General features: G+C 39.4%; 1 protein-coding gene, 1 long non-coding RNA gene and 1 other non-coding gene across 5 annotated transcripts; 1 reads left to right on the top strand and 2 right to left on the bottom strand.

The window, feature by feature from the left end:
- Positions 1-287: 287 nt before the first annotated feature.
- On the bottom strand, positions 288-7,690 carry LOC121782307. The gene is made up of 3 exons (XR_006046292.1): positions 7,522-7,690; positions 7,328-7,403; positions 288-329 (listed from the first exon to the last, which is right to left on the bottom strand). It is a non-coding gene; the product is annotated as an uncharacterized LOC121782307 (long non-coding RNA).
- Positions 7,691-13,916: 6,226 nt separating this feature from the next.
- Positions 13,917-17,803, top strand: LOC121780588 (cation/H(+) antiporter 18-like). Of its 3 annotated transcripts, none has more exons than XM_042178195.1 (3): positions 13,917-14,052; positions 14,803-15,030; positions 15,529-17,803. In XM_042178195.1, exons 2-3 carry the CDS (start codon positions 14,836-14,838, stop codon positions 17,716-17,718), a joined length of 2,385 nt encoding a protein of 794 aa, XP_042034129.1. In that variant the 5' UTR covers positions 13,917-14,052; positions 14,803-14,835; the 3' UTR covers positions 17,719-17,803. The 3 variants fall into 3 exon arrangements, with proteins under 3 accessions (XP_042034129.1, XP_042034127.1, XP_042034128.1); XM_042178193.1 differs by having other exon boundaries at positions 14,800-15,030; XM_042178194.1 differs by having other exon boundaries at positions 14,601-15,030.
- Positions 17,804-19,942: 2,139 nt separating this feature from the next.
- On the bottom strand, positions 19,943-20,015 carry TRNAV-UAC. Its single transcript has one exon. It is a non-coding gene; the product is annotated as a tRNA-Val (tRNA).
- Between the last annotated feature and the right edge of the window lie 7,444 nt (positions 20,016-27,459).

Below are 27,459 nucleotides of genomic sequence, written 5' to 3'. Positions count from 1 at the left end.
ACTATTCTAGACTTATGGTGAAAGAAGACTCTCGGACCAGAGCGAAAGAACGAAGCTCTGATACCACTCTGTCACGACCGCCCATACTAGGGGTGTTACAAACGAGGCGATCGTGACCCAGGGTCAAACATTTAAGTATAGCATTTAAGGATAACAGTTCATAAGAAATGCTCAATTAGCTTAAAAGAATAGTAGTTTAGTTCAAAAATATATATATAGCAGCGGAAATAAGGTTTCAAAGAGAGTCAAGGATGACGCCTATGTATGAAGACACAACGCATCCAAATTCCCTATGCCGACTCAACATCCACCGCAACATCCCGCTCAACCTGCACATAGGGAAAACACATGCAGGGCTGAGTACTTGTTGTACTCAATGGGCTCATGCCGAAAATATTTTCATAAAAACAGTTATGTCATCCATACCAGTGATCTCGAGTTTTATGTAGTTAAGAAATATCACGAGAAAACAAAAATATTTCAAAGTCTGGCCAGACAATCAATCTCCCCACTTTCTCATCAATCATTCAATCACATTCTCTTTCCATAGTGCGACGAAAGTGTGGCCACACTATTCGCCCACGAGACCGGCCGACTAGCAAGGACGACTCACGATCCCACCTGTGTACACTAGCCTGATAGGGTTTGCGGCCCTACTCAGACCCGAATTCGTTTAACATAGCCCTATAGCCTAATGGAGCGCACTCACAAACTAGGCATCAGGCACAATCTCATCATCAAAACAAACATGACATGACATAACACTTTAAACCACCCTTATTACACCATAATCATACTTTTGAAAGCGTAAAAGAGTTAGGTAAAAGAAAGCCCACCTCGTTCTCTTAGCAATTCACACCCCAACTTAGCAACTCTCGATCCTCGAGTTCACGAGTACACAACACCCTTGTCAATGACAACACAAGTCAGCCTCACACAACATCATCTTACTATGCATGTCCTATCGCTTCTCTCTCGTCGTTTTCCTCAATTTCCCAAACCCAGCATACGTCACACAGGTGTAAGACACGCGTAACACATTTCAACTGATCACAAGTGATTTCAACATTTAAACACGTTTCTTGGACATACATGCATCATATAACACTTTTAAATCTTGAAACTAGGTGTCATTTTAATAAGGCAGAAAACTGGCAGAATTGCGCGACCGTTTTGTAAAAATTACTATAAAATCACCCAACCTCAAAAGATGCTAAATTTTGGTCACAATACAGAGGACACATTCAAGTTCATCCATGAAAATTTTCATATCGAAATCACGCCATTTAGTCAGTCATTTCACATATTGAACTCTCTGGTCAGAACATATAACTTCTGACAGTATTGCGCAGTAAACTTCAAAAATTCACCAAATATTCATCCTTCCTCATATGACGCTAAAATTTGGTCACAACACATTAGACACATTCAAGTTCACCCGGTTAAAATTTCACACTGAAATCATATCATTTGGTCAGTCAAAATATTTATGCAACTCTCTGATCGGAACATAAAATTCTAACAGCACTGCGCAGTTCATTTGAAAAATTCACCGTAAATTCATACGATGTCCAATAAGGCTGAAATTTTCACAAGACTCAGAAGACACTTCAAATTTTCATCTAGTTTAAGAATCACATCGATCGTAGGTCATTTGGTAGGTCAAACAGATTTCGAAACATTCTGGCCGAGAACACACGTTACTGGCAGAATTGCGCAGTCAACTTCAAATATTTTTCAAAAATTCATTTTTCGACAAAAAGGGCTGAAATGTATACGAGAGACAGAAAACAACTTGAAGTTTACTCAGTAAAAATTGTATAGAAAAATTCATTGGTTTGATGGGTCAAATACAGATCATAAGTCACTGGTTGTGCATCACAGATTTCTGGTTCAAGTTCGAAAATAGGGTTTTTAAAACTTCCACAACACAAACACCGATTTTTCATGCTCGATAACACATAATCATGCTTACACGTTCCTCATACACATATTTGCACATAAACTCATATTATTCACCAAATATTTCAATCCAACACACATGATTTCAATCAACAGCGCAAAATCAAACAAGTTCTTACGAAACACACTTTCCCTCCCGTTAAACTTGCGATCTATCAAACCTACACCCTCTACATGCATGTAGGACTCAAGAACATGGTCAAAACGGGTAGGATGATAGAAAGTGAACAATATACCTTCTTTGACACAAAACGAATCGGTAGAACAAACGTTGACACGATTCGTCCCTCTCCCTTCACCGCTGCCACGAATCCGCCATCGCGGATCCGCCACCATCGGCTCCTCCTTCTCTCTTCTCTCTCTCGGGTTCTCGATTCGTTCGTAGAAGTAAAAGAAATGAAAGAGGAGGGAGGTCATATTTATAGAAAAAAATTTCATAAAAGACAAAAATTCACGTCTTTTCATTTTGATGTGACGAGTAATTAATGCGGCGTTGAAAAACGTGCCTGATGTGATGTGGTTCTTATCTACTTGGAAAACGTGCCCGATGTGACGCGATTCTTATCCAACTTTTCGTCTCGATTTGTTATCGAAAGTGTATTTGATACGTGGTTTATTCTTTCGTGTAGGTAACGATTTAACGGGTCGTTACAACAATTTTATAGAAAATAAAAAACTACTCCACCGGCGAATCATCCCCGAAGGCGGTAGAGGTGCCCTAAGGCCACTTGGAGGAGGGATACCAAGTTGTGCCGCCATAAACAGGACTCTGTTAAGCCAGGCTTCGTATTGGGTGGGCGTAAAGCGGGAAGTGTCCGCCATTGTGGCGGTCATGTACATGGACATAAGGGAGTTCGAGAGTCCCCCCGAGCCCGAGCCCGAGCCCGCCTGGCTTGATTCAGCTCGGCCTCTTCTCCCTCTAGCCGCCTTCGCCGCATTTCTCCCTTGCGGCCGACAGCGCCCACGGGAGGACCCCCCGGCATCATCTGTCGGGGTCTCCTCCTCCTGCGAGGTAAACTCTTATGGCCCGATGCCCGAACCGCTCTCACCAGACGAGTATTGGCCACTCGTCGTGTGCTTCGTGAGCTTCGAGGTCGAGCCCGAGCTGGACCGCACACCGCCGACCCACCTTTCCTCGTAACATTGGCATATTTGAATTGTTTGCCGGTGTCTTCGTAGCAGACCCGCAAAGCCGGCCTCAGAATGTCGGCTCTCGTGGCTCCGCTTTGGTACTAAGCCGCTTCATTCTTGTAGATGCCGCAGAATCGTTTGACCTCTCTGTCGACTCGGTCAAAGTGAGCGCGGATCATCTTATATCTGCGGCAACGGGTCTTTTCGGCTTAATCTCGTGGTAGGCCTCGGTGACCTTTTCCCAGAAGCACTTCTGGGGTTGTTGATTCCCGATGATGGGATCGTACGAGATGCTGATCCAGGCGTTGTACACCGCCAGCGTTTCTTTGGGGTCGTACGGATACCGGCATAGATCCTCCTCCTCCGCCTCGGCCTCCGCCCTGGAGCCTCCCCTGCCTCGGCCTTCTTCCGGAGTGGGTTGAACCGGATAATCCTCCCGAATCTTGAATAATCCCTGGGAATACCGCGGGGCGGAGGGACGGGCGTATGCATCAACATCAAAATTGGGTGGTTGGTACCCCCCGGCGTGCCCGAACCCTGGGTGCCCCGCGTCGACGAACCGGAACTACCCAATGTGTTGTACATGCACCCCCAGTCGCCGAACGCGTTGAGATCCCACACGCTAGAGCCGCCACCGCCGGAGTTTCCGTCGCCGGACATTTTGTGATTAGATGTTAGATGAAAATTGAAGAGGAAATGGAGATGAATTTGGAAGAATAGATGTGTAGTTGTGTGTGAAATGAGGATGAATTAGGAGTATTTATAGAGTAAAAAAATTAAAACGGCTCTTTTAAACGGTAACATTACCATTTCACTTTTTTTAATTTTTTTATTATTTAATTCAAATTTTTTTTAAAAAAAAATAATTATTGCGTTAGCGTGACGACGCCCACTCTGACCTACTTAGTGACAATGCTCTTCTATCCCAAGAATTGATACATGACCTGGGAAAAGAACTTTCGAGTAGAGGGAGATCGCCACATCTGGCCCTCAAGTTGGATATGGGAAAGGCGTATGATAGAGTCCAGTGGTCATTTCTGCTCAAGGTTTTGGAAAAGATGGGATTCTCACCAGCTTGGGTGGGTATGATTAGCAGATGCATCTCTTCATGCTGGTTCTCTGTCCTGGTGAATGGTGGTCCGGCAGGCTTCTTTCAATCCTCCAGGGGGATGAGACAAGGGGACCCCCTATCGCCTTCCCTCTTTGTTTTGGCTGCAGATTACCTTTCGAGATGTCTTGATAGACTGATCAAGGGGGATAAAGAGATGGTCTACAGATGCCGGAAAAAGGCTCCCGTTATTACTCATCTTTCCTACGCAGATGATGTCATCATTTTCTCAAGGGCGCATAGAGAGGCAGTGGGAAGGTTGGTTGGATGCCTAGATCACTACATTGTTGTGTCTGGTCAGAAGGTGAATAATGGGAAGACACACTTCTATTTGGCGACTGAGCACATGGAGTTCGCTAGCATTGTTGAGGAGGTGGGATGATTTCAGAGAGGGGTGATGCCTTTCACATACCTTGGGGTCCCGATCTTCAGAGGAGCGAGGAGGGCAGATCACCTCTTGCCCCTTAGGCAGAAGCTCATGGACAGGATCCACAGTTGGTCCCATCGTCACCTTGCCTTTGGGGGTCGTCTAGCTTTGATTAAGAGCACCCTTGCCGCCATCCCGCTTCATATTTTACAGGTCATTAACCCTCTGCTTGGCTTTCTGGACGAGTTGGAGCAGATACTGGCTAGATACTTTTGGGGTACAGTTGAAGAAAAGAGGAAGCTGCACTGGATTTCTTGGAGACAGATCTGCTTGCCTTTTGATGAGGGTGGCTTGGGTATTCGCCTCTTCAGGGAAGTGGCAGTGGCTTTTGGTTTCAAGCTGTGGTGGAGACTACTGGCACAGGATTCTCTCTAGGCTCAGTTCATGATCCAGAAGTACAGTATCCTCCCTTGTCATTTGCATACATCCCCTTGTTGGTCACATGATAGTCCTACTTGGCGTCGTTTGCGTCGTATTTGGTCTTACATGCATGATTAGATTCGTTGGTCCTTGGGTGAGGGGAAGATCAGCTTCTGGGATGATGTCTGGCTTGGGGCTAACCCATCCGGAGTCTGTGCATCCCGGGAAATGATCATCCTCAATCTCAGGCCGTTGCATCATATTGGCATGAGCATGCATGGGATGAGGATATGCTGCATAGTTTATCTTTCAGGTTTGGCGTACCTCCAGATGTGATAGACCGGATCATAGCCATGCCGATTGAGTTGGGGGCGAAGGATGTGAGGCGATGGAGTCTGACTAGCCATGGCGAGTTCTCTGTGACCTCAGCCTGGAAGAGCATCCGGACTAGACTGCCAAAGAAGGAGATTTTTGAGCTTATCTGGAATCAGGGGTTGACCCCTACCATCTCGGTGTTCATTTGGAGGTTGTTGTTTGGTAGGTTGCCAGTGGATGAAAAGTTGCAGAGGAGGGGGATTGAGTTAGCGTCTAGGTGTCAGTGTTGTCGGTCTTCCTCGGTCGAGTCTCTTAGTCATGTCTTTTTCTCGAGTCAGTCGGCGGTTTCTGCATGGGAGTATTTCGATGCCTGGTTTCCTTCCTCGCACACACCGATCCACACGAGCACTGATATTGCACTTAGACTAGGTCACTGGCGGAGGTCCTCTTTCCAGAGGGCTCCCGCCTTACATATTAGTTTTCTTGTACCCTGTTTGATTGCTTGGTTTCTTTGGACGGAGAGGAACGGCTGCAAGCATGGCGGTTGTCCTTTTCGTTACTCTCATGTTATTTGGCAGGTCACTCACCACCTGCACGTGCTTGTCTTGGCCGGCACGATCACCCCGACCCACTGGAGGGGATGTTCGTCGTCGGTTGATTTCATGTCATTCTCCCCCAGAAAGCGTGTTCTGCGGTCACTCATGGTCCTATGGCATCCCCTGATGCCCCTTGGGTGAAGTTAAACACTGACGATGTCTTCTCTACATCGACAATGAAGGCGGGGGAGGGAGGATTGGTTCGAGGATCTGAAGGAGGACTTCTGCGTGCCTTCTGTGCTCCAATAGCCGCTTCATCGAGCTTTGAGGCGGAGTTGTTAGCTCTGATTCGGGGGTTCGAGATGGCGACACACATCTGGATTGAGCTTGACTCAGCTGCTCCGGTTACCTTGTTGTCATCTGGACAGCTTGGCGCTGCGGACTTCAGACATCACATGGCTTTGATCAGGAGTATGACTGCTCAGCGGCATGTTCGGTTCTCACACATCTACAAAGAAGGGAACCGAGCTGCTGACTTTCTTGCAGGTATGGGAGTTCAGACCCCTGCCCTTACTTACTATGACCCAACCTCTGCGCCTCGGTATCTGCAGGCGCTGGTTAGGATGGACCAGCTGGGATATCCTAACTTCCGTTTCCGACGTAGAGATGTGGGTTGACCCAACTTTCTTGGTGGTTGGTTTTGATTATTTTTCGTTTCTCCCTCATATGTATTTAGTCAGCTTTTTTCCGCTTAATAGCACGGAGGTTCTCGACTTGTGGGACCGCTATTTGGCTTCTTCATGTTCTTGTTTAGATCCTAGTCACTTTTGGGCTAAGATCATGTTGTTAGAATATTTTATTTTGATACTATTTACGGGTTGGATGTCTACCTAAACCTCCCGCCCACAAAGAGCGTTTTTGATTAAAAAAAATATTCAAAACTTTTTTCCCTTAACTAAATATTCAAAACTTTTTTCTCTTTCTATTTCAGTATTTTTGTGAAAAAGTTTGTTAACATGTACTACTCCATATCACTAAAATGATGCACTTTCAACAAAATCGTAAGATTACACGTTTAAATTAGGGGAAAAGAGGAAGAAACTAAATCACCTATTTTGCCATCCTGGAATAAATCACCTTTGAGTGAATTTCAGTTTTTAACTTTAAATTTTATTTACTTTTCTATAACTTATGTTTTGAAGAATATATATTATGAGTTATGATCGATTGCTAACTAAATAGCAATCTAAGGACTATTTAGAAAGGCAAGAGATAAATGTTGACTTAAATAAATATGGACAGGCCCACCAACTAGTGCGTCATTGTTGGGTGTTTGCTGTTGCCGAATTGGGGTGAAGAAATTGGAGCTTACATGACAAAAATGTTCTCACCCACTTCAATGAATTCCATTTCCACCCCTCGACCCATATTTAAGCCGAGAAATATGCAAATGAGTCATGCGTGAAAAACGATGTACATCGGGCAAACCTTTCACAGAAACTGTGTTTCCAAGATCCTGACTTCGTCCGACTCCGTCGCCTCCACCAAAAACATGGATCTGTGTCTGCATACATAACATTCATATGTTAGATATGTGTCTGCATACATAACATACATAACCGCGAAAACCGTCAGAGAGAGCAATAAAGGTATACACATCGAGACGGACCACCTATTTTTACCCGATAAAGACCTTATTTTCGTCGGTAAAGCAGTGAGTCTTGGACTCCTGTCTGGTCAACTACTATGTGCAGTGCAGGGTAGAGAGAGAATGCACACCCAAATGCACGTCCGAAAATGAAGGTGGAAATGCGGACTTAGGGGGAAACCAAAATTATGAGGGGTACTTTGGTAATCTCTTCACCATTTCTTTATCACTGTTGTGGACGAGATTTCCAATATCAAGTTGGAAGTGTGAATTATTTCAGACAGAAGCCAAAGAGCACAGTACGGGCCTGGGTCTTTTTCGAGGGCCATGCTTGTTCAGTTCTTGAACATCGAACCATCATTAATGCACTGATTTGACCCCAATTTTGGCCAGTTAGTCATCACCGAACGAGCCTTAAAATTAGAGCATCCACATCCGTGCTCTTGCCAACGAGCATGGATTAGAGATGCCCACTGGTTCCGATTCTGGCGGTTAACCGGCGAACCGGAACCGTGGCAATTTTCCCGAATCGGAACCGTGGCAATTCGGGTCGCGGTCCGGTTCAGGTTCAAGATATTTTGAACCGGAACCGTCGCCGAACCAGCGGTTCGGGACGGTTCGGAACCGCCGGTTCGGGCGCGTATATCAAGGCATTAGGGATGGGGCCGACGGCGGCAGCTTTTCAGCTGCAAAACCGGCCGGTTCCGGTGGTTTTTGGGCGGTTAACCGTGAAAACCGGCGGTTAACTGCCGGTTCATTGGCTTCCGGTGGCGGCGCGAGAAACGAGGAGACATGGCGCAGCTTTTGCAGACGGTTTGTTGACCGAACCGGTGGTTTTGTCCCGGAAACCGGCGGTTTTCCGCCAAAACCGCCGGTTTTTCGAAAATTCAATTTTTTTTTTATTTCAGATTTCAAATTCAAATTCTTCCATTTCCCCCCCCCCCATTTTTATCTATAAATACCCCCATCTATCCTCATTTACATTCACCCCACTCTTGCGTTAATAATAGTTTTTCTCTTCAATCTCCCAATTCTCTCTCTTTGTCTCCAATTTCTCATTTGTGCTACTGTGCTTCCATTTAATTACTCAAGTGCTACTCTTATTATTACGCATTGTTATACACTTATACTTGTTCCCGTAATTCTATAAGTTGTCTTAATTCTCAATTGCCAAAACAAAAAAATATATATATTATTCCATATTTCTATATTTCTACATAGCAATATGTCTTCATCACGAGAAGGTCGTGTTGATAAGGGAAAGGGAAAGTCCAAGATGCCATCTCGGCGATCCGTTATTGATGAAATTTCTCAAATGAAGATGGATGTGTGGCAGGTTAATATTTATTTATCTACTAATTTAATTAATTTTGAATTACATTACATTATTGTTCATAATTTTATTTGAAATTTACAATACAAATATTATTTTGTATGTTGTATACTTGTAGTTGTAGTTGTAGTTGTAGATGTATATGTATTGTAAATTGTAATGTATCGTTGTCCGTTACAACTCAAACTCAATAAAATTGATATCATTTTCTCCTTATTCGTCGTTATCCTATTTGAATTATACATTGTCTTGTTCCAATTTGTTGTATAAATCCAAATTTCAATTTTAAAAAAAAATAATCGAACCGCGAAACCGCCGGTTCCGAACCGGAACCGCCGGTTCCGCCTTCGACCAAACCGGAACCGGCGGTTCCGAACCGTGGGCAACACTAGCATGGATGTGGGCTCGGCCCCACTTTTACTCCTTGCTCTTAGGCAAGAGCACAACACCCACATCCGTGCTCTTCCGCAAGGACAAGCACAAGGGTCCCACCATTCTATTATTCAATTTAAATAAAAATATTTCCACAAAATTAAAGTACATTAAAATTACCCGAAATAATATTACAAATTATAAAAAAAATTACATATTTAAAATCATAAAAATTAAAAATTACATAATTAAAATCCTAAAAATTAAAAAATTACATAATTAAACTCCTAAAAAATAAAAATTACATAATTAAGCCTGAAAATACCCATGTGGAAGACTATTCATCTGGCTCTACCCCCAATGTTCTTTGGAGACCCCGTATCATTGCCACATGCGATCGAAGTTGCTCGGGGGTCATATTTGACCTATCAGCCAAATTGAGCTCGGATGGGTGATCGCTGGAGCCGGACATTGTTTTGTTGTAAGAGTGAAAGAAAGATTGAGAATTGAGAATGGAAATGAGTGAATTTAGATGAGAATTGTGTAGTGTGGTGTGGATTTTTGGGTGTAGAAGTGGAGGTATTTATAGATGAAAATGTGTATTTTTGGGTGAAAAAATTGAAAAATAAATTAAAAATGGATAGAAAACGGATATAATTTCTTGGGGAGTGGGAAAAAATATATATTTTTTAATCGGATTTTTTAATTAAAATCCGATTTTAAAAAAAAATCAAATAGCCGTTGGCCAATGGAAAGCTGCCACGTACGCTGCTCGCTGGCACGGACGTGCTCGATGCATCGAGTACCGCCGCGTCAGTGGCAAGAGCGCAGCGGCGGACAGCGGTGCCGTGCCGCTGGCACGGACGGACGACGTCCTGCTCACCGCTGCGGATGCTCTTAAGACCATTTCTTAGCCACTAGATTAAGAGATCCAATTGTTAAAATAATGTAAGTTTGATTATATTTTGAATTTAAAAATTTAGTAAATAAATTTGAATGGTATTAATATCAATTCTCTATCATCAAAATCGTCTCAAAACTTTAACTTTATGTAACTCTCTTGATTTAAATTATTTTTTCGCAAAAAATATATCAAATTAAAGATAATTTTATAAGGATTCCAATGAGATCTCAATTGCATATATTCCGACGATGTTCGGATGATGAAAGTTGATAATTTATATTTCAGTTTTCGTATGTGTTGAAATTTTTATTACAAATAAAAATAAAATCTCTTTATATTATGTAAAATATCAATAAAACTGTATTGATATTTTTTTGTAGTTGTGTTGAAATTCTCGTTTAATTTTTGATCCACTCTTCATTGATCTTTCCTTCTATATATTATTTCCCGGCATATCGAACTTTCTTAACTTAATTACAAATTATATGAGTGTAATTTTTTAAAAAATTTTAACAATTTATGTGCGAATCTAAATCAAAGTTGCAAGGAGTTTTAATATGGTCAGAGATGATACACGAGAAAGAGAGGATTCTCCTCCATATATGTCACTATATAACCTACTACAATTATTGGCTTGTAAAGTTGAAATTATATGAGAAGAAAATTATCATTGCTTTTTATTCGTTCAATTGTCAAATATAATTTAACAAAGATCTGATAACATATTAAGATAGGGGCCTCATATTTCGGAAGTGAGCTAATATTCTCTCCGTATAATTAGTTAGCTTATTTTTTATTTTATTATTTAATTATTATGTTTTGATTTATTTTTCCTAGTGGTTAGGATTTTATTTGCTTTCTTAGTTTATAGAGATATTTTTGTATCTCACATATTATAAATATGTGTGGAGTCTTTTATTATTATGAAGCAGAATGAATTAAATTAATATTTATCATTCTCTCTCTACGATTCTCCCTTTTGGAGAAACCAATTTCTCTCTCAATTCAAGCCTCTTTTAGTCAAACAAATCATTTGATAGACAAAAGCCTATAAATTTGTGCTTTCATTAGGTTATGATCCTCATATTGATTTACTTTCTACCACCATGTCTGTCTTGTTGTCAAACTCTCCTCTAGACACTCCTCCTCGGTTTTCTAGTGTTAACCCCGTGAGATGGATTTTGGATATTCAGGAATATTTTGATTATCACTTGTTCTCTGATGCTGACCGTCTGTTTTTTGTGAGGTTATTTTTTTACCATCCAGCATCCGTATGGCTCCACGAGTATCGACGCTCGAATCCTGATTGCTCATGGCAAGAATTTTTGGATGCTGTTTATCATAATTTTGATGAGGATGTCATTTATTTCGCCGAGATGAATAAGCTTCTCAACAAAATAATGGAGGCGGTTAGATATTTAGCAAAAAAAGAGGTCATGGCTAAAAAGGAGGCCACATCCGATTCTATTGTGGAGACTGTTGCAAAAAACGATGATGAGTCAACGACAAATGTCAGGTCTGATCCCAACATTGTAGAGATAGTCAAAATTGATGACGAATCGCCTCAAAAGTTGGATGAGCCAATGGTTTTGGTGGAAACAAAACTTCCTCCAAAATCCCATAGCCCAAAAATCATTGTTGTCATAATTGTTTATGTCACTGAAGTCCCACAAGAGATCTCAAGTCCAAAGACGGTTTCTCCATCACTCGTTGCGGTCGCAAACGATACAATTTTGTTTGCAGACGAAGATCCGCGACAACAAGATGGAAGATTATTTTTCTGACTTCCACCTTGAGGGCAAGGTGGTTTTCAATGGTGGGGGAGTTGATAGGGACCTAATATTTTATTTTATTCCGGAATGTAGCTAATATTCTCTCCGTATAATTAGTTAGCTTATTTTTTGTTTTACTATTTAGTTATTATGTTTTGATAAATATGTGTGGAGTCTTTAAATATAATGAAGCAGAATGAATTAAATTAATATTTATCATTCTCTCCCTACTATTCTCCCTTTTGGAGAAACCGATTTCTCTCCAATCTCTCTCAATTCATGCCTCTTTCACTAAAACAACTCCTTTGATAGGCAAAAGCCTATCATATTAACACATGGTGTATTAGGGTCCTCACAACCATTTAGTGTTAAGCTTCAAACAGATTACAGCCCATGGATCCTTGAATTGGATGGTTGTGATCAAAATAGCCGAGCTACATTATTAGACTATAATGTTACATTATTAGTCGATGTACATTATTAGAATGAAAATCTACATTATTAGACATAATGCTACATTATGAGAATGAAAATTTACATTATTAAATGACACGTAGCATTAATTTAACCGTTAAATGACAAAATCGTGGAGCTGAGATTCGATTGAATATTTGGACAATATTTACATGTTGAACTTGAATACATCCCTATTAACACAAGTTGATGGGTGGTAGGTTTTTAAGACAGCCATTTAGAGATACAATAAGACTTTTCTTGCAATAATTTGCACAGATTGCACGTTTACTTTGAACTTCCAAAATATTCGTTCGGAGTGACAAATCACGAACGTATAAATAAAAAATACATTAGATAAATATTCTAATACTTTTTGTGAAAACAAATTAGATAAATATTCTAATTTAAATGTCTCTTTATCTTTATCTTTGTTTTGTTTTGTTTTATTTTTGTTTTTTATTTCATTTGTATTTCTATTTCCATTTTCTTTTGAATTTTGCAAATTTTTTTAATTGCTGAATATTAACTTAAAATAAAACCTATTTTTTTAATTAAATTTGATATTGTATTTAAATGGTAAATTTAATTTAATTATATTTTATAAATAAATTGTTTAGCTAATAAAAGTAAATCAATAGTAATGTAATGCCATAAATACAGATAAATAGTTAATGGAAAGAACATGGGTTATCGGTATTGTTTCTTAAGAAAGGAATGAGATAAAAAAAATAATGTGATGCAATAAATATAGATGGGAATGAATCGTTATTCAGACCAAATAGACTTATCCATCAAAGAACAAAGATGAGATAAAAAGTAATATGATCCCATAAATATACACCCTCCATCCTTCAAATTTTATCACATTTTTCCATTTTCATCTGTCCCACAAACTTTGTTACATTTCACTTTTAACCATTTTTGGTAATGAACTCACATTCCACTAACTTATTACCGCTCACATTTTATTACTCCCTTCATCCCGATTAAGCAGACCCGGTTACTTTTGTACACGCGTTTTGTAAAAATGATAATAAATAGTTAAAATGGAGATATGATAAAGTAAGAGATAAAATAATGTAGAGAAAAGTTTTATCTTCATTACTCTATCTCTTACTTTACCATTTCTCCACTTTAACTATTTATTATCGTATTTACAAAATGAGTGCACAAAAGTAATCGGGACTGCTAAAGCGGGACAGAGGGAGTAATAAAATGTGAGCGGGAATAAATTAGTGGAACGTGGGTTCATTAATGTCTGGTCAAACAGTGATAAAATTTGATGAACGGAGGGAGTAGATGAGAATGAATCGTCATTCTGACCGAATAGACTTATCTAACAGAGAATAAAGAGAAATTTAATATATGGTTCTATTAATAAAAGATGAAGTTTAATTTTCTATTCATTTATTAATATCGAAAAAGAACTCAATTCCTTTTGAATTTGTTTGTTGATCTTTAAATTTCTATTCATTTATTAAAGTATGGAAAAGGAACTCAATTCCTTTTAGATTTGTTGAATGACCGACGTATCAAGACCAAATAAATACTTGAGTGTTCAGTTTGTTGCAAGTATGGAGCTCTCTCAAAATTCTCCATCTCTATCACCATCCTTTTCTTAAACCTTAATCTCTCTCTGTCTCTCTTCGAAGATAGCCTTTTCGAAGTTCTCTCGAGCTGACAAACAATCTTCTTCCGAAAACACTCGGCCGATCCAACAAAATTGAGGTTTGTTTTATGTGTTTACAGATTATAACCTTCTCTTCAACTAAGTCTGAACATATATACATTACAAAAAAACTTAAATGCGAGTATATGTGAAAATATTCAGTTTTTGTGACATTAATGTCACAAGAGATCATACATCGTTTTCATGAATTGATTTTCCACGGGCACACTTTTTTAGATAAAATAGGTAAGAAAAATGTCCTAAAGTAGCAAATTTCTCTAATGGTTTTTATTCGTAAGTCAACTCCAAATTAGCAGATTTTAGAGTTGCTAATATTTAAAATATTTTTCAGATTTATTTTATCTATTGGAATCCGGATTCTAACGAACCCTTCACTATCAGATTGATTCAAATTAAATTTCGTATATGTGTTTTGTCGTAATTCATGAATAGGTTCAAATTTTTAGTAGGATTTATTTTCGTCGTGGTGTTCCAGTCATCGCATACATGGCCTAAATAATTAATCTACATTAATTCATTGACTTTAAACACTTAATCCATTTTTTCCACATTGAATAATTTTACTTATTTGCATTTCATTTTGTAGCAACTTGACGAAATATCCTTGCAATACACCTCTATTTGGACGTGTGTCATAAATTCTTGGGTGGACAAGAACACTCTTTGAATATTCTCATTACAAACTGTGTGGAAGCCAACTAAAAACAAGTTGATTTTGCAACTCTCAAGTTGCAGTCAAGTATAAGTATATCTGAAGTGAGATGATTTTTTGAATTGTAATGCAGCAGAATTAAGTGCAAGAATAAATTGTTTGTCAAAAAATGGCATCGAATGGAACAATAAAATGTGCAGCACCGATGAAGGCAACTTCTAATGGAGTCTTCCAAGGAGACGATCCTCTCGATTACGCGCTCCCTCTCCTTATAGTGCAGATATGCCTCGTGGTTGTGCTCACCCGAGTTCTCGCCTATTTCCTAAGGCCGTTGAGACAACCGCGCGTCGTTGCTGAGATTATTGTGAGTGTTCTTGCTCTTTTCTTTTGTTGCAATCACAACAACCACTTTTTTGTGTGTTGTGTACCACTTTTTTTTTGTTACCATTTAAGGAAAACCTTCTTTATTCCCTTTTTCTCTCATCTTTACTTCACAACCCTTGCTTTATCATGTACTAGTGTTTCGTGCTTGGGAATTTTTATATCCACCATTGGTTTGGTCCCTTCTAAATAGAAGCAGTTAAAACTATACTTTTTAGATGTCACTATTTACATGCTCTGTAGTGCCTTTTTCTCATGATGTCATTTGCTTCTATCTGTCTATGTGAAACTTAAAGTTGAAGCTAGAATAACAGTATACTCATAACCTCGAACCTGATACTTTTGGCCTCGGACATTAATCACATTATCACTAGATCAACACTTCTTTTCTTTCTAGAAGAAGTATCCACAACATGGATTGGAACATGATTTTTATGTAACTAATTAAGTAACTAATTGAAATTAAAAATGATTTTGGCAGGGAGGAATAATCTTAGGTCCATCAGTTTTAGGCCGGAATGAGAAGTATCTCCACACCATTTTCCCAGAAAGGAGCCTCACAGTTTTGGACACCGTCGCCAATCTCGGCCTCCTCTTCTTCCTCTTCCTCGTCGGCCTCGAAATCGACCCAGCATCTCTCCGCAGGACCGGGAAAGCAGCCCTCAGCATCGCCCTAGCCGGAATCACTCTCCCTTTCGCTCTTGGCATCGGCACATCATTCGTGTTCCGAGCCACCATCTCAACGGGCGTAAGCCAGGCCCCGTTTCTCATATTCATGGGCGTCGCCCTCTCCATCACCGCCTTCCCGGTCTTGGCGCGCATACTGGCCGAGCTCAAGCTGCTAACCACCGATGTAGGCCGGATGGCCATGTCCGCTGCTGCTGTCAACGACGTCGCTGCTTGGGTTTTACTCGCTCTGGCCATCGCCTTGTCAGGAACGGGCCATTCCCCCCTAGTGGCCGTGTGGGTGTTCCTGTGCGGGTCCGGCTTTATAGTCCTGTGCATATTCGTGGCGCCCCCGGTTTTTAAATGGATGTCACAACGCTGCCCCAAGGGGCAGCAAGTGGACGAGGTGTACATTTGTGCTACGTTAGCTGCTGTTTTGGCGGCTGGATTTGTGACCGATGCTATTGGAATCCACGCGCTTTTTGGGGCGTTCGTCCTCGGTGTTCTCGTCCCTAAGCACGGGGCCTTCACCGGTGCACTTGTCGAAAAGGTGGAGGATCTCGTCTCGGGTCTGTTCCTTCCCCTGTATTTCGTGTCGAGTGGTTTGAAGACGAATGTGGCAACCATTCAAGGGGCTAATTCATGGGGGCTTCTCATTTTAGTCATATTCACTGCTTGCTCTGGAAAGGTTATTGGCACTGTTGTGGTCTCTCTCTTGTGTAAGATCCCTTTCAAAGAGGCAGTGACTCTTGGTTTTTTGATGAACACAAAAGGTTTAGTGGAGCTCATTGTGTTAAACATTGGGAAAGACAGGGGAGTTTTGAATGACCAAACATTTGCAATTATGGTGTTGATGGCATTGTTCACAACTTTCGTCACGACGCCGATTGTCGTGACGATATACAAGCCGGCTCGGATGGCGACATCCGAGTACAAGCGACGGGCGATACAGAAAAAGGAGACGGAGCAGAACTCTCAGCTCCGTCTCCTGATCTGTTTCCACAGCACAAGGAACATAGGCTCCTTGATCAACCTCATGGAGGCGTCGCGTGGCACGGGGAACCGACACGGCCTCCGTGTCTACGCGATGCACATGATGGAGCTCTCGGAGAGATCCTCCGCCATCGTGATGGTGCACAAGGGGAGGAGCAACGGGATGCCGTTTTGGAACCGGAACCGTAAATCCGACCCGAACCAGGTCGAGATCGCGTTCGAGGCGTTCGAGCAGCTGAGCCAGGTGTCGGTCCGGCCGGCGACCGCCATGTCGGCCCTGTCGAGCATGCACGTCGACGTATGCAACGGGGCCGCGAGGAAGAGGGCCGCGATGATCGTGCTCCCGTTCCACAAGCACCAGAGGCTGGACGGGCGGCTTGAGACGACCCGGTCCGGTTTCAGGCACGTGAACCGGAGGGTTCTCGAGCACGCCCCGTGCTCGGTCGCGATATTCGTTGACCGAGGACTGGGCGGGAAGGCGTACGTGGCCGCGAGCAACGTTGACTACACGGTCGTGTCATTATTCTTCGGAGGACCCGATGATCGGGAGGCCCTATCGTACGGGGCCCGGATGGCGGAGCACCCCGGGATAAGGTTCAACGTAGTGCGTTTCGTGGTGGACCCCGGGGATGGCATCCGGGTGGACATTGGGGACCGGGACGGCTCGGAGGAGGCCAGATCGGAGGATGAGGAGTTTTTGAAGGAGAAAGTGAGGAAGAATGGGAAGATTGGATTGGAAGAGGTGGTGGTGAGGAATGGGGCGGAGGCGGTGGAGGCAATGCGAGGGCATGATCGGTGCAATCTGTTTGTGGTGGGGAGAATGCCGGAGGGGCAACTGGCTGCGGCTCTGAAGAGGAACAACGACTGCCCTGAGCTTGGACCGGTTGGGAACTTGCTGATTTCATCGGAATTCTCGACGGTTCCGTCGGTGCTGGTGGTGCAGCAGTATCGGGCGCAGCTGACTGGAGACTCGCTTCATTCGCTTAGGATACCAGATGAGTCGTCCGATTAATTGATTTGCAATAATCTTGTATGTTATTTGTTGGCATTACAATTGCTGGTTGAAGATTCGTAAATTTATTTATCAAATTAGATTACCCCTTATTCTTTTTTGTTTGGGTCTTCATTTAGTCCTTATTCATGATGATGAATCTAAAATATGTTTCGGATTGAATAACGGGTGGCGAATTAAGCCAAATTTTGGGTGATTGGTATTCGATTTTTTGGATCGGGTACTCATAAGTACCCTATTTGACACCAATAAAATCATTCACAATTAGCATGAAATAATTCGAATTTTAATTAATCATCATAAGGTTGTCAAATTAATTTTATACATTACGGCCAGCTATGTCTTTTCAGGTCAAATCTATGAGAGTATGACACAAAACAACATAAAAATTATACTCTCTCCGTTCCAAAGTAGTTGAGCCATTTCTTTTAGACACGAGATTTAAGAAATTGATTTGTTATAGGTTAAAGTGGAGATAGGAAGGTAAGAGATAGAATAAAATATAAGAGATATAGAGAGAAAAGTAAGAGATAGAATATAATTTTTACCAAAAAAAAGAAATGACTAACTATCTTGTGATGAAAGGGAATATTTCTCACCATTATGACCTAACGTCTAACCCCCCCTATTTTTTTAATCAGTGATTTACTGCAGCAAAAAAGGTGATTCCGTCATTTTGGCGGCCCCCACACTCCGGCCCAACATCATGTGAGAGAGTTCAATCAAGGTACACAATAGCCCATTAAGGGGGAGGCCTAACTCACTGGTTGTTAGAAGCTCATCTTCCAAGACCTCATACTTGTGCCTAAGAGATGGAAGCAACTACACTGCAGTAGTGAGATTCGAATCCAGGCTCGTTGCAGCAAGATCTGCCCCTCTGTTGCCAAGGGTGTGATCTGTTGCTAACTTTGCTAACTCATCAATATAGTCTATTAAAAATGTCAACACGATGACATTGAAATGTCAACACAAATTTGTATTGACATTTTAATGCGAACGTATTGATATTTTTTATATATTGCGTTGATGAGTTAGTAAGTTAGCAACTTAAGAAAAGTTAGCATTATAACACACCCTTCTTATTATAACGCTAATACTCCATCCGTCTCACAAGAATTTGCACTTCTAATTTTGATAGCTATTTTCTCTCTATTGAGGTGGGATCCATTCACAACTAACAATAATTTAATTATTTTTTCACTCTACATATCTCTTACTTTACCAATTTTTGCATTAAAACTCGTGTCAAACCCAAAGTGCATATTCTTAGGGGTCGGAGGGAGTAATATCTAAATTAGACACCTTATCAAGTTAATAATAACAATTACTAGTACTCCCTCGTATTCCTTTTTAGTCCGTCCCAACAAAGTTGAGTCATTTACTTTTTTAACAAAAGACAAGACATCTAATCACTCTTACATTATTCCATCATTTACTTTACTCTCTTATATTTCCTACTTTTTTCATCTCTCCTATTTATTTAATATAAATTCTTAATTTCTGTGCCCAAAAGTTTTGTATCAACTTTCTTGGAACGGAAGGAGTATTAGACAAATCAAGTACCGTTGTAGCATGCCTGGCATGCTATGTTGGGTAAATATCACACAAAAATTGGGAGTTGTCTATGATAGCCTATCATTATATCCCAATGATCAACTACTCCTTATTTAAAATGAAACACATTTCCAACAATGGACCACATTAACACTATTGGATAATTTACAACTGAAAAAGTAATACGCCATTTATAATTATATCCACTTCATGCACAAGTCATACAACATTTTGAGGAAGTGGGGGGTCAAAAAATGACACCATTCTTAATCCAAGAGGTACAACCTACTCATATTCTATAGATATATATATATATATATATATATATATATATATATATATATATATATTCATCTCCAAAGTCATTGCTTGCATTAATTATAGTATTATGTTGGAGCGCTAGATTCTCCACATTCAGAGATGGCTATTGTCAACTAATTCAAAGATTTTAATCAATTATTTATCCTTTGCACCTTATCTGCATTATTGATTTTTTTATAGGAATCGGAACCGCTAGTTGTATTGAAATCATAAAATAAAAGATCAGGAAAGTGATATGTTTTTTTTTTATATTTCTAACGTGATTTGATGGTTAAGTTGATGTATATAATAATGCCAGTGTTATTCATTCAATATTCGAATATTCCATGGACATAAAAATATTATATGATGTTGCTACCCAGGATCGAACTGGGGACCTTTAGTGTGTAAGACTAACGTGATAACCACTACACCATAGCAACTTATCTGGCGTTGTAGTCTTCCAGTTTGAATACTATTTATAAATTTTGAGATACCATTTGTATTGGAAATGAAAATCGTTCTAAATATGCAGTAAGAATTAAAAATATTTTGGTTCATTTTTTTAATTTCCTATACTTTAGAAACTTAAGCCCCTATCTATTTATTGAAGATACGGAGTCAGGTTTGTGTTAAAATGACAACACCTCTTAAAGTGAAACTATACCACTAATCCTAGCCAATCATTTGTACACGTGGACGAATAATCAACTGTCATGTGGCAATCATAAAAAAGCTCAAGATCTCGGGTTTGCTTACCATTAACATTATGTTACATTAAAATTGTGAATGTGTAAGGCTCGGGTTTCGGTCCATTATAACACAGCCTTTAAATTTATGTTCATTTATCAATAAAAAAAAAGTAAAGAGAAAAAAAACAAACTATGATTTCAGCGATGACACATGGCTGGCGGAGTGGGCGGAGAAGATGAGCAAGGGCTCAGGTGAGGAGCAAGACGAGGCATATCTGTATGATGAGAAGGGGAAGCGTGTAGTGAAGTGGATCGTCGCCTTGGAACACGCCGTTAGATGTCGCTTTCATAGGCGTTATACATTTGGTGGCGTTAGGAGCCATTGTATACACTTACTTGCACCTAGATCAAATCATTACCAACACATTATATCAAGATTGTGATGTATAACATGTAGAATGTCGAAATGAGCAAAGATCTTGAATAATAGTCATATGGTTCATTTTGACTCGAATTAGTACATACCTCCACTAGTTCTAGCCTTAATTCATGAGAATTTTCCAAGGAAAAGTGTGACACGACAAGGTCGATTCTACTATAGCTAATCATTGTTATCATTGAATGCCTTGTTATTATTTTCTATACAAGGTCCAGGAAAAATTGTACACATATTTGGAATGTTAGGGGATGGAAAGTTTTAGTCAAGAAACAATACTGAAATACTAGTAGTGGTTACTTATAGTAAATGATTTTGAAAATTAACCAGTGATTCATAAGTATGTGGATGTTACGAGTTTTCGTATTACAATTTTCTATTCGTCAGTCGTATGTCATGTCTTACCCGGCTAATAAATGTGATCTCAATCCAGTATTGTCATACATTACAATACTGGTTATCAATCGACAATTCACAATGGATATCTTTAATAACAATGTATGTTAATATGTGTATCCTACATTTATATATTAGTTTTATAATAAAATATAAATAGAAATGAATTAGTGGAATATGAGGTTCACTACTTAACAATAACAAAAGTGAAAAGTGATAAATTTTTAAGGACAAACGAAAATGAAAATAAGTTACAAATTTTCAAGAATAAGTTTGTGAAAGATTTACCTAATCATATCAAGTAATTAATCTATTCGCATACACTATTGTTTTGTTTTGTTTTGTTTTGTTTTGTTTTGAGTTGGCGAATTAGTTATGCAAGATCGAACTACCCAATTACTTTACTCGAACAGGCAATTGGCTAACCTAATTTTCGAAAATCAAAATTTTCTATATTCTTGAAATATAATTCACCGGTATCAAGTTCCCGTCGCCTTTCTAAATTAAACTATGACCCAAAAGAATTACGTGTATAAATTTAATTAAAAACGTCCAAGTACTATGTTTTTGAAATAATAATTTTTCTTATCGAAAGTGTCACTATTCCGCACTAAGGAATCCCGGAGTATATAAAATATCTGTATAATTAAAACATCATTAATTAAAATAAACAGAGTTGAATGAATAATAAAATATACTACAATTGATCATGGGAGAATATTCTCCAGGCAGAACATGGGAATTTCCATAAAAGGATGTCACCTAATATCACATGAAACTCCAAAATTCCATAAATGGCTCCTCACACACACACATTTGATAAGTATATATATAGATGTTGGGAGAGAATTAGAAACCTTAACAATGGAAATGTAGGAGAAAGACTTGCCCCTTAATTTGCTGAAGGGAAAAGGTTCCAAAGATAGTGGAAGAATGATATTATATTATTATGCTTAGAGATAGAGAGAGATGTGAGTAGAATTGCTTATCAATTACACTGCCTACTTATAGAGAGGTAGAGAAGTGGTATTGCTAATCATGCACTAAAAAATTAAAGATGACTTTTGCAACTGTTTATAAGGCTATGAGTGGATAAACCTCCCCTTTTAAATTGAACCCTATTTTTAGTCAACTTCGATATTAGTACCAAATTCAATATAAACACATTCTATTATGTTAAATGGTCTTTTTTTTATGTGTAAATATATTATCCTTGCATTATGGCGGTTATAATTTAATAATAAAATATTTTTAAAATTACACATAGCGATGTTACTCCTTTGAAAAATATAACATGATATCATGACTAGTGGAAATTGTCTCATTTATATCACAATTCAAACATATAGATAATGGACTAATCTCCAACAAACCTTAACGCGACACACATACACATCATATATTATCAACATAGGAGGACATAATTACATAAATGAAGTGGCGAAAAACTTAAACCTCGGTCAAGTTTTTTTTAAAAAAAATTACAGTCTTCAAATTTATTTCATAATTTTACATAGAATATCACTCCATATAAAAGATAAGATCAATATTAATTATCTAAATTACCTAAAAATATATTTTCGACTAAAATTTAGAATATATAGTCTGCAATCATTTTTTATGCGTCACTTTGCATATATATATCAATAATTACATGCACCACACATAAACATTAGATATGTTTAACAAGTTGGAGCTTAAGAAATTGTTCAATTTAAGCTACTATACGTGATGCCTCGTTGGACTGGATAACATAATTGCCTCGGAGTCAAAAGGAATAAAAAATCTCATAATTGAAGGTCATAAATTGAAATTATAAATATACTAGGTGAAATTGAACGAGTTTGTCTGTAATAGCCCGACCTAATTACCCGAACCTTATGAAATAACTAAGGAGACGTGGAGCGATTTCCTCTCCCAAATATCTTATGTACGATGACTATACAATTCCTACATTCGATTTTCACGATTTATAAGTGATACAAATCTAGAAGAATTTAAAGAAAAGGACAAGGATCGAGTAAAATGAAAATGAGTTCGTTTATTCCTTAAGTGGATAAAATACAACGTACTACATTCCGAACCACAAATACACGAAGATGAAAATAAAGGAAGGATAATACACTTTAAATTTTTGAAAGTGATTCTGTACATTTTGAAGGGAGAGGGAACTTGAGGAAAAAAAAGAGAAAAGTGCAACTCTATTACAAATTAAAATTTCTAAGTTGGGCCCCTTCTCCTTAGGCCCGGTTCTCGGCCCGTTTGTCGACGGCCGTTGGACCGAGGCAGCGTGTTGACAGCTGGGTACGAACAACCCCCTCTCCCCTGCCGAATGCAAATAAGATAAACAAGAAAAATGCATGAGATACTAAGGCATATAGTGTCACGACCGCACTTGCTAAGGATAGCATAGTCGGGGAACCGTGACTAGGGGTGGGGTATAAGAAGCGGGAAAAGAATTTAGGGAAAATAAAATCAAACATTGGTTGCGAGACATGACTAATCAAGTGCTGATACATAGAAGAAAAGATACTCGATCATGAAAACTCGAGTAATTGTTTGTAAAAATTTCAAAATATCAGAGTTTGAACAAAATAGACTTGAGTCCTTTAAGATGCACAACGAAAGCAAATGAACGCGGTTCCATGTATGAAGACATGAACCTCCGAGAGTCAAAATCTGACTGAATTAAATGTCTTGTCTCAATAGCACTTCCTCCACCACTTCGCTGCTCAACCTGCATATTTAAAAATATATGCAGGGCTGAGTACAAAAAGTACTCAGTGAACACATTGCCGAAAAATACACATATACATTTGAAAATATTGGCAAGCCATCATCACAGTAACACTCGGGGGTGTTATTGAAAAGTCCCGAGCTTACTAAAAATATTCACATTGGGCTGCAGCCCCTTTTTCCTGTACTTTAGCCATATCTGATCACATTGTGCCGCCGAGATGGTGTTCTCGCACGGTCACCTTCTCTGCCCATCATGTCATAGGTATCCTTGTGCCGGGAAGGTGACCACCTTCCACGGTCACCTGCTCTGCCCAACATGTCAGAGGTAGCTTGTGTACACTAGTCCGAGCGGGGACACCACCCTCACTGGGACCCGAATTCGACTTATATCATCATTCATAATTCACTTGGCCTTAGCCAAACAGATAGGCATCATACAAAAACATTTATGGCAAGACAACATCTTTAAAAATCACGAACATGTGTTCGTATTTTCATAAAATACGATTTGTATTTTTAGTATAAGAAAGCTCACCTATAATGTTTAGTTCCCTTAGCTTGAATCTTTCGTTCCGACTTTACTTGTGGACGTACCCTTTTGAAAATATCACAATATAATAATACACTAATTAGACTCAAGGACAAAACTACTTAAATTAGAATGCATGCACCCTCATTAAAGTCTTTTATCTCGTTTCTCGATTTTCACATATTTTCGATTATTCGGCGGCCGCCCAAGGCGTCGCTTGAGACTCCGGTCGGTCGCTTACGCCCATAATTCCTCCGATGGCTCCACGTATTTCCCTCCACGATATCCAATTAAAATCCCAAAAATTATAAAAGTGCACAATTAAATTATCGCAACCATTTCCCCTCGAAAATATATTTATTTCGGACTTAGGATAAAATTATTCATCCTTTGAAATAATCCGGGATTATTTAAATAATTCATCACAATTAATTATCGACCCAAAACTTAATTAGAAGCCCCAAAGCTTAATTATTTTCCCACTTTATATCTCTAATTAAAAGTTTAAAGCCCAAAATAAAATAAATGGAGTCCAACTAAACAAATCATCCACTTTAATTTAATGGGGCCCAATTCTTTTAAAACCAAAGGCCCAACATCTAATTAGAGAAAGAGACCAGCCCATTTCAATAACTAAATTAGTCCATATACTCCTCCTTCCACCACACGTATCATCTACTCTCTCTCACCTAAATTACTATTCATATTCTTCCCCAAATTGCACAAATAGGGAAAAATCTCTCCCAGATCAGAATTTCCGTCGACCAGCCATCCCACTGGCGACGCCTCTGCCTCCGGTGCCGCCATCATGCCACCACCACCTCCGTCTGTCCCTTCTCCTTTCTCTTCTCTCCCTCGGCTATGCTCACGCCGCCGCCACTGCGGATCCGCCGTCGTCGCAGGTCCGCCTCCCCCCAGCCGCCGACGCCACATCCGAGACTCCTTCCCCTGCCGTGCGTAGCTTTCCGACAGGTAACGTGAGTTTTGCTTTCTTTATTTTCCTAGGAGTCAAATATCTTACAAGTTTTGTGTTTTAACTTTGTAGATTTGTCAAGATTTCGAATTCATTGAAAGTCATAGGGGCGTGGGGCTGCCCTCGTCGTCTCCGGGCGGCCGAGCTCGCTGTCGGAATCCGGTAGATTCATAGAGATAAGTTTTTTTTTCCTTCTTTCTAGTTATTAAGGCAGTGGGATTCTATTTTATTTCTATTTACTGAATTTGTTGAATTATGAGTAGTATATGCCTTGCTATGTGGAAGATTAAATGGTGAAAAAAATTATGTTGTTAAACTTGTGGTAGCAGATTCTATTTCCAGAAAAAAAAAATGCATATGCTTGTATATATATGACTATGAAAGAAAAGGGAGGTTGGGGTTTACCTTATTGATATGAGAACAAAGTGTTGTTGGATTGTGGAGTATGATCCTATAATCATCTGCAAGACTCCCCCGTCTCTGATTCTTGTTCTCCCTTTCGATTTGTTGGTGTGTTCTGAGAGAATAGATGGTGTGATTGTGATGTGGGGGTGAAGAAAACGATTGTCTATATGTATAAAAGATGGCGGTGAAAGTGGCGTGGGTAGCAAGTTGGTTGTGGCAAGTTGCCTACCAGATTCCTATCTCAAATCTCTTTTGCCAGAGGATGGGATAAGATTTTCCTAATCTAATTAAATGCATCATTGAATGTTGGGTTAAAAAAACGATTCTCCCCCCCTCTCTCTTTTTCTTTTTTATTTTATTTTATTTTATTTTATTTATTTATTAAAGTAACTATTTTAGTATTTATTCACTTATTCATTTAATTTGGTGTAGGTATGATCGGTTCAAGTTTGTGGCTGTCCTCGTTGAAGTACCCGATTTTCTTAAAACGCATGATGTATAAATTTAATTTTGTTGGATTTTTGTTGAATGTACCGGGCGTTAAAATTTTGATTTTGGGATCTTATTTATTTATTTATTTAAATTTATTATATTCATAGAGGTGTAATATATTTACGTGTTCTATTCACTTTCCTATCGTCAAACAACAACAACAATATATCGTAGCTCGGATTTAATCGCCTAAAAGTTACTGATATAGATAATCAAGCTAATAATATTGTTTCCAATAATATCGGCTTAGCGGGTCGTTACATTCTATCCCTCTTAAAAGAAATTTCGTCCCGAAATTTAGGAAGTACTTAGACAAAAAGCTCGGGATATTTCTCTTTCATTTTCTCTTCTAGCTCCCATGTTGCTTCTTCCTGTCCGTAGTTTTTTTCACAAAACCTTTACTGTAGTAATCGACTTATTCCGAAGCTGCTGCACCCTTCGATCTAGTTGATAAGTCGTATTCTAGGCCTTGGTTACGGGTCAGTATGATGTGCTTAATTGATTATATTTGCAAAACAGTTGTTTAAAGTGTGCAGGTTAAGCATTCTAGCCAGTAGGGAAGTTTCGGAATGTTCAGGTGAAGAAGGCGCCAGCATGATCTCATACTGATCAGTATTCGTGCTAAAACGGCTTGAGATGGAGAAGACGGATAGCTGGGACGGATTACCCACAATTAAGGGCAAAGAAGTCAAATTGCAACGAGGATTTACCCTAAAATCAAGGGTAGCCTCCCTATAAAAGGAAGCCAAATTGGAGAGAAAGAGGGGGATGATACAACATTCACTCATTCACCACCATCTTTAGGTAGAAAGTTCTCTCGGTAGTTTCAGTCTTTCAGCCGTGTCCCGCTTCTTGCCTCGCCGTAGCCATGATCACTTGACGTTCAGATGTTCCCAGAATTCCAGTCATCGTCCATTCCAGCCAGCAAGATCGTAGTTTAGAGTCTCATCGTCCGGAGTGGCAAAACACTTTTACATTGCTTTCGTAGTTTTAAATTTCTCGCTTTCCTTACGTCGGATCTTGTTTACCTTTGGATATTTTCTGCTTTTGAAATACTTTGTTGAAGATCCGAACGTGTTTATGCTATGAAGTTGATTTCCGTTTCGTTTATTGTGGTGTTTCTTTATTCCCTTGCCTAGTTAGCTTAGATCTAAAGTTTCTCGGTGTTTAAAGTGCTGATTCTCTCAATTCCGTTTACGTAACAAATTTCTTTAGGATAGATAAA

This window comes from Salvia splendens, chromosome 20, assembly GCF_004379255.2.
Source record: "Salvia splendens isolate huo1 chromosome 20, SspV2, whole genome shotgun sequence".
Lineage (NCBI taxonomy): Eukaryota > Viridiplantae > Streptophyta > Magnoliopsida > Lamiales > Lamiaceae > Salvia > Salvia splendens.
The sequence above is the reverse complement of the archived record's forward strand: the minus strand, read 5'-3'. Positions and strand labels throughout refer to the sequence as shown.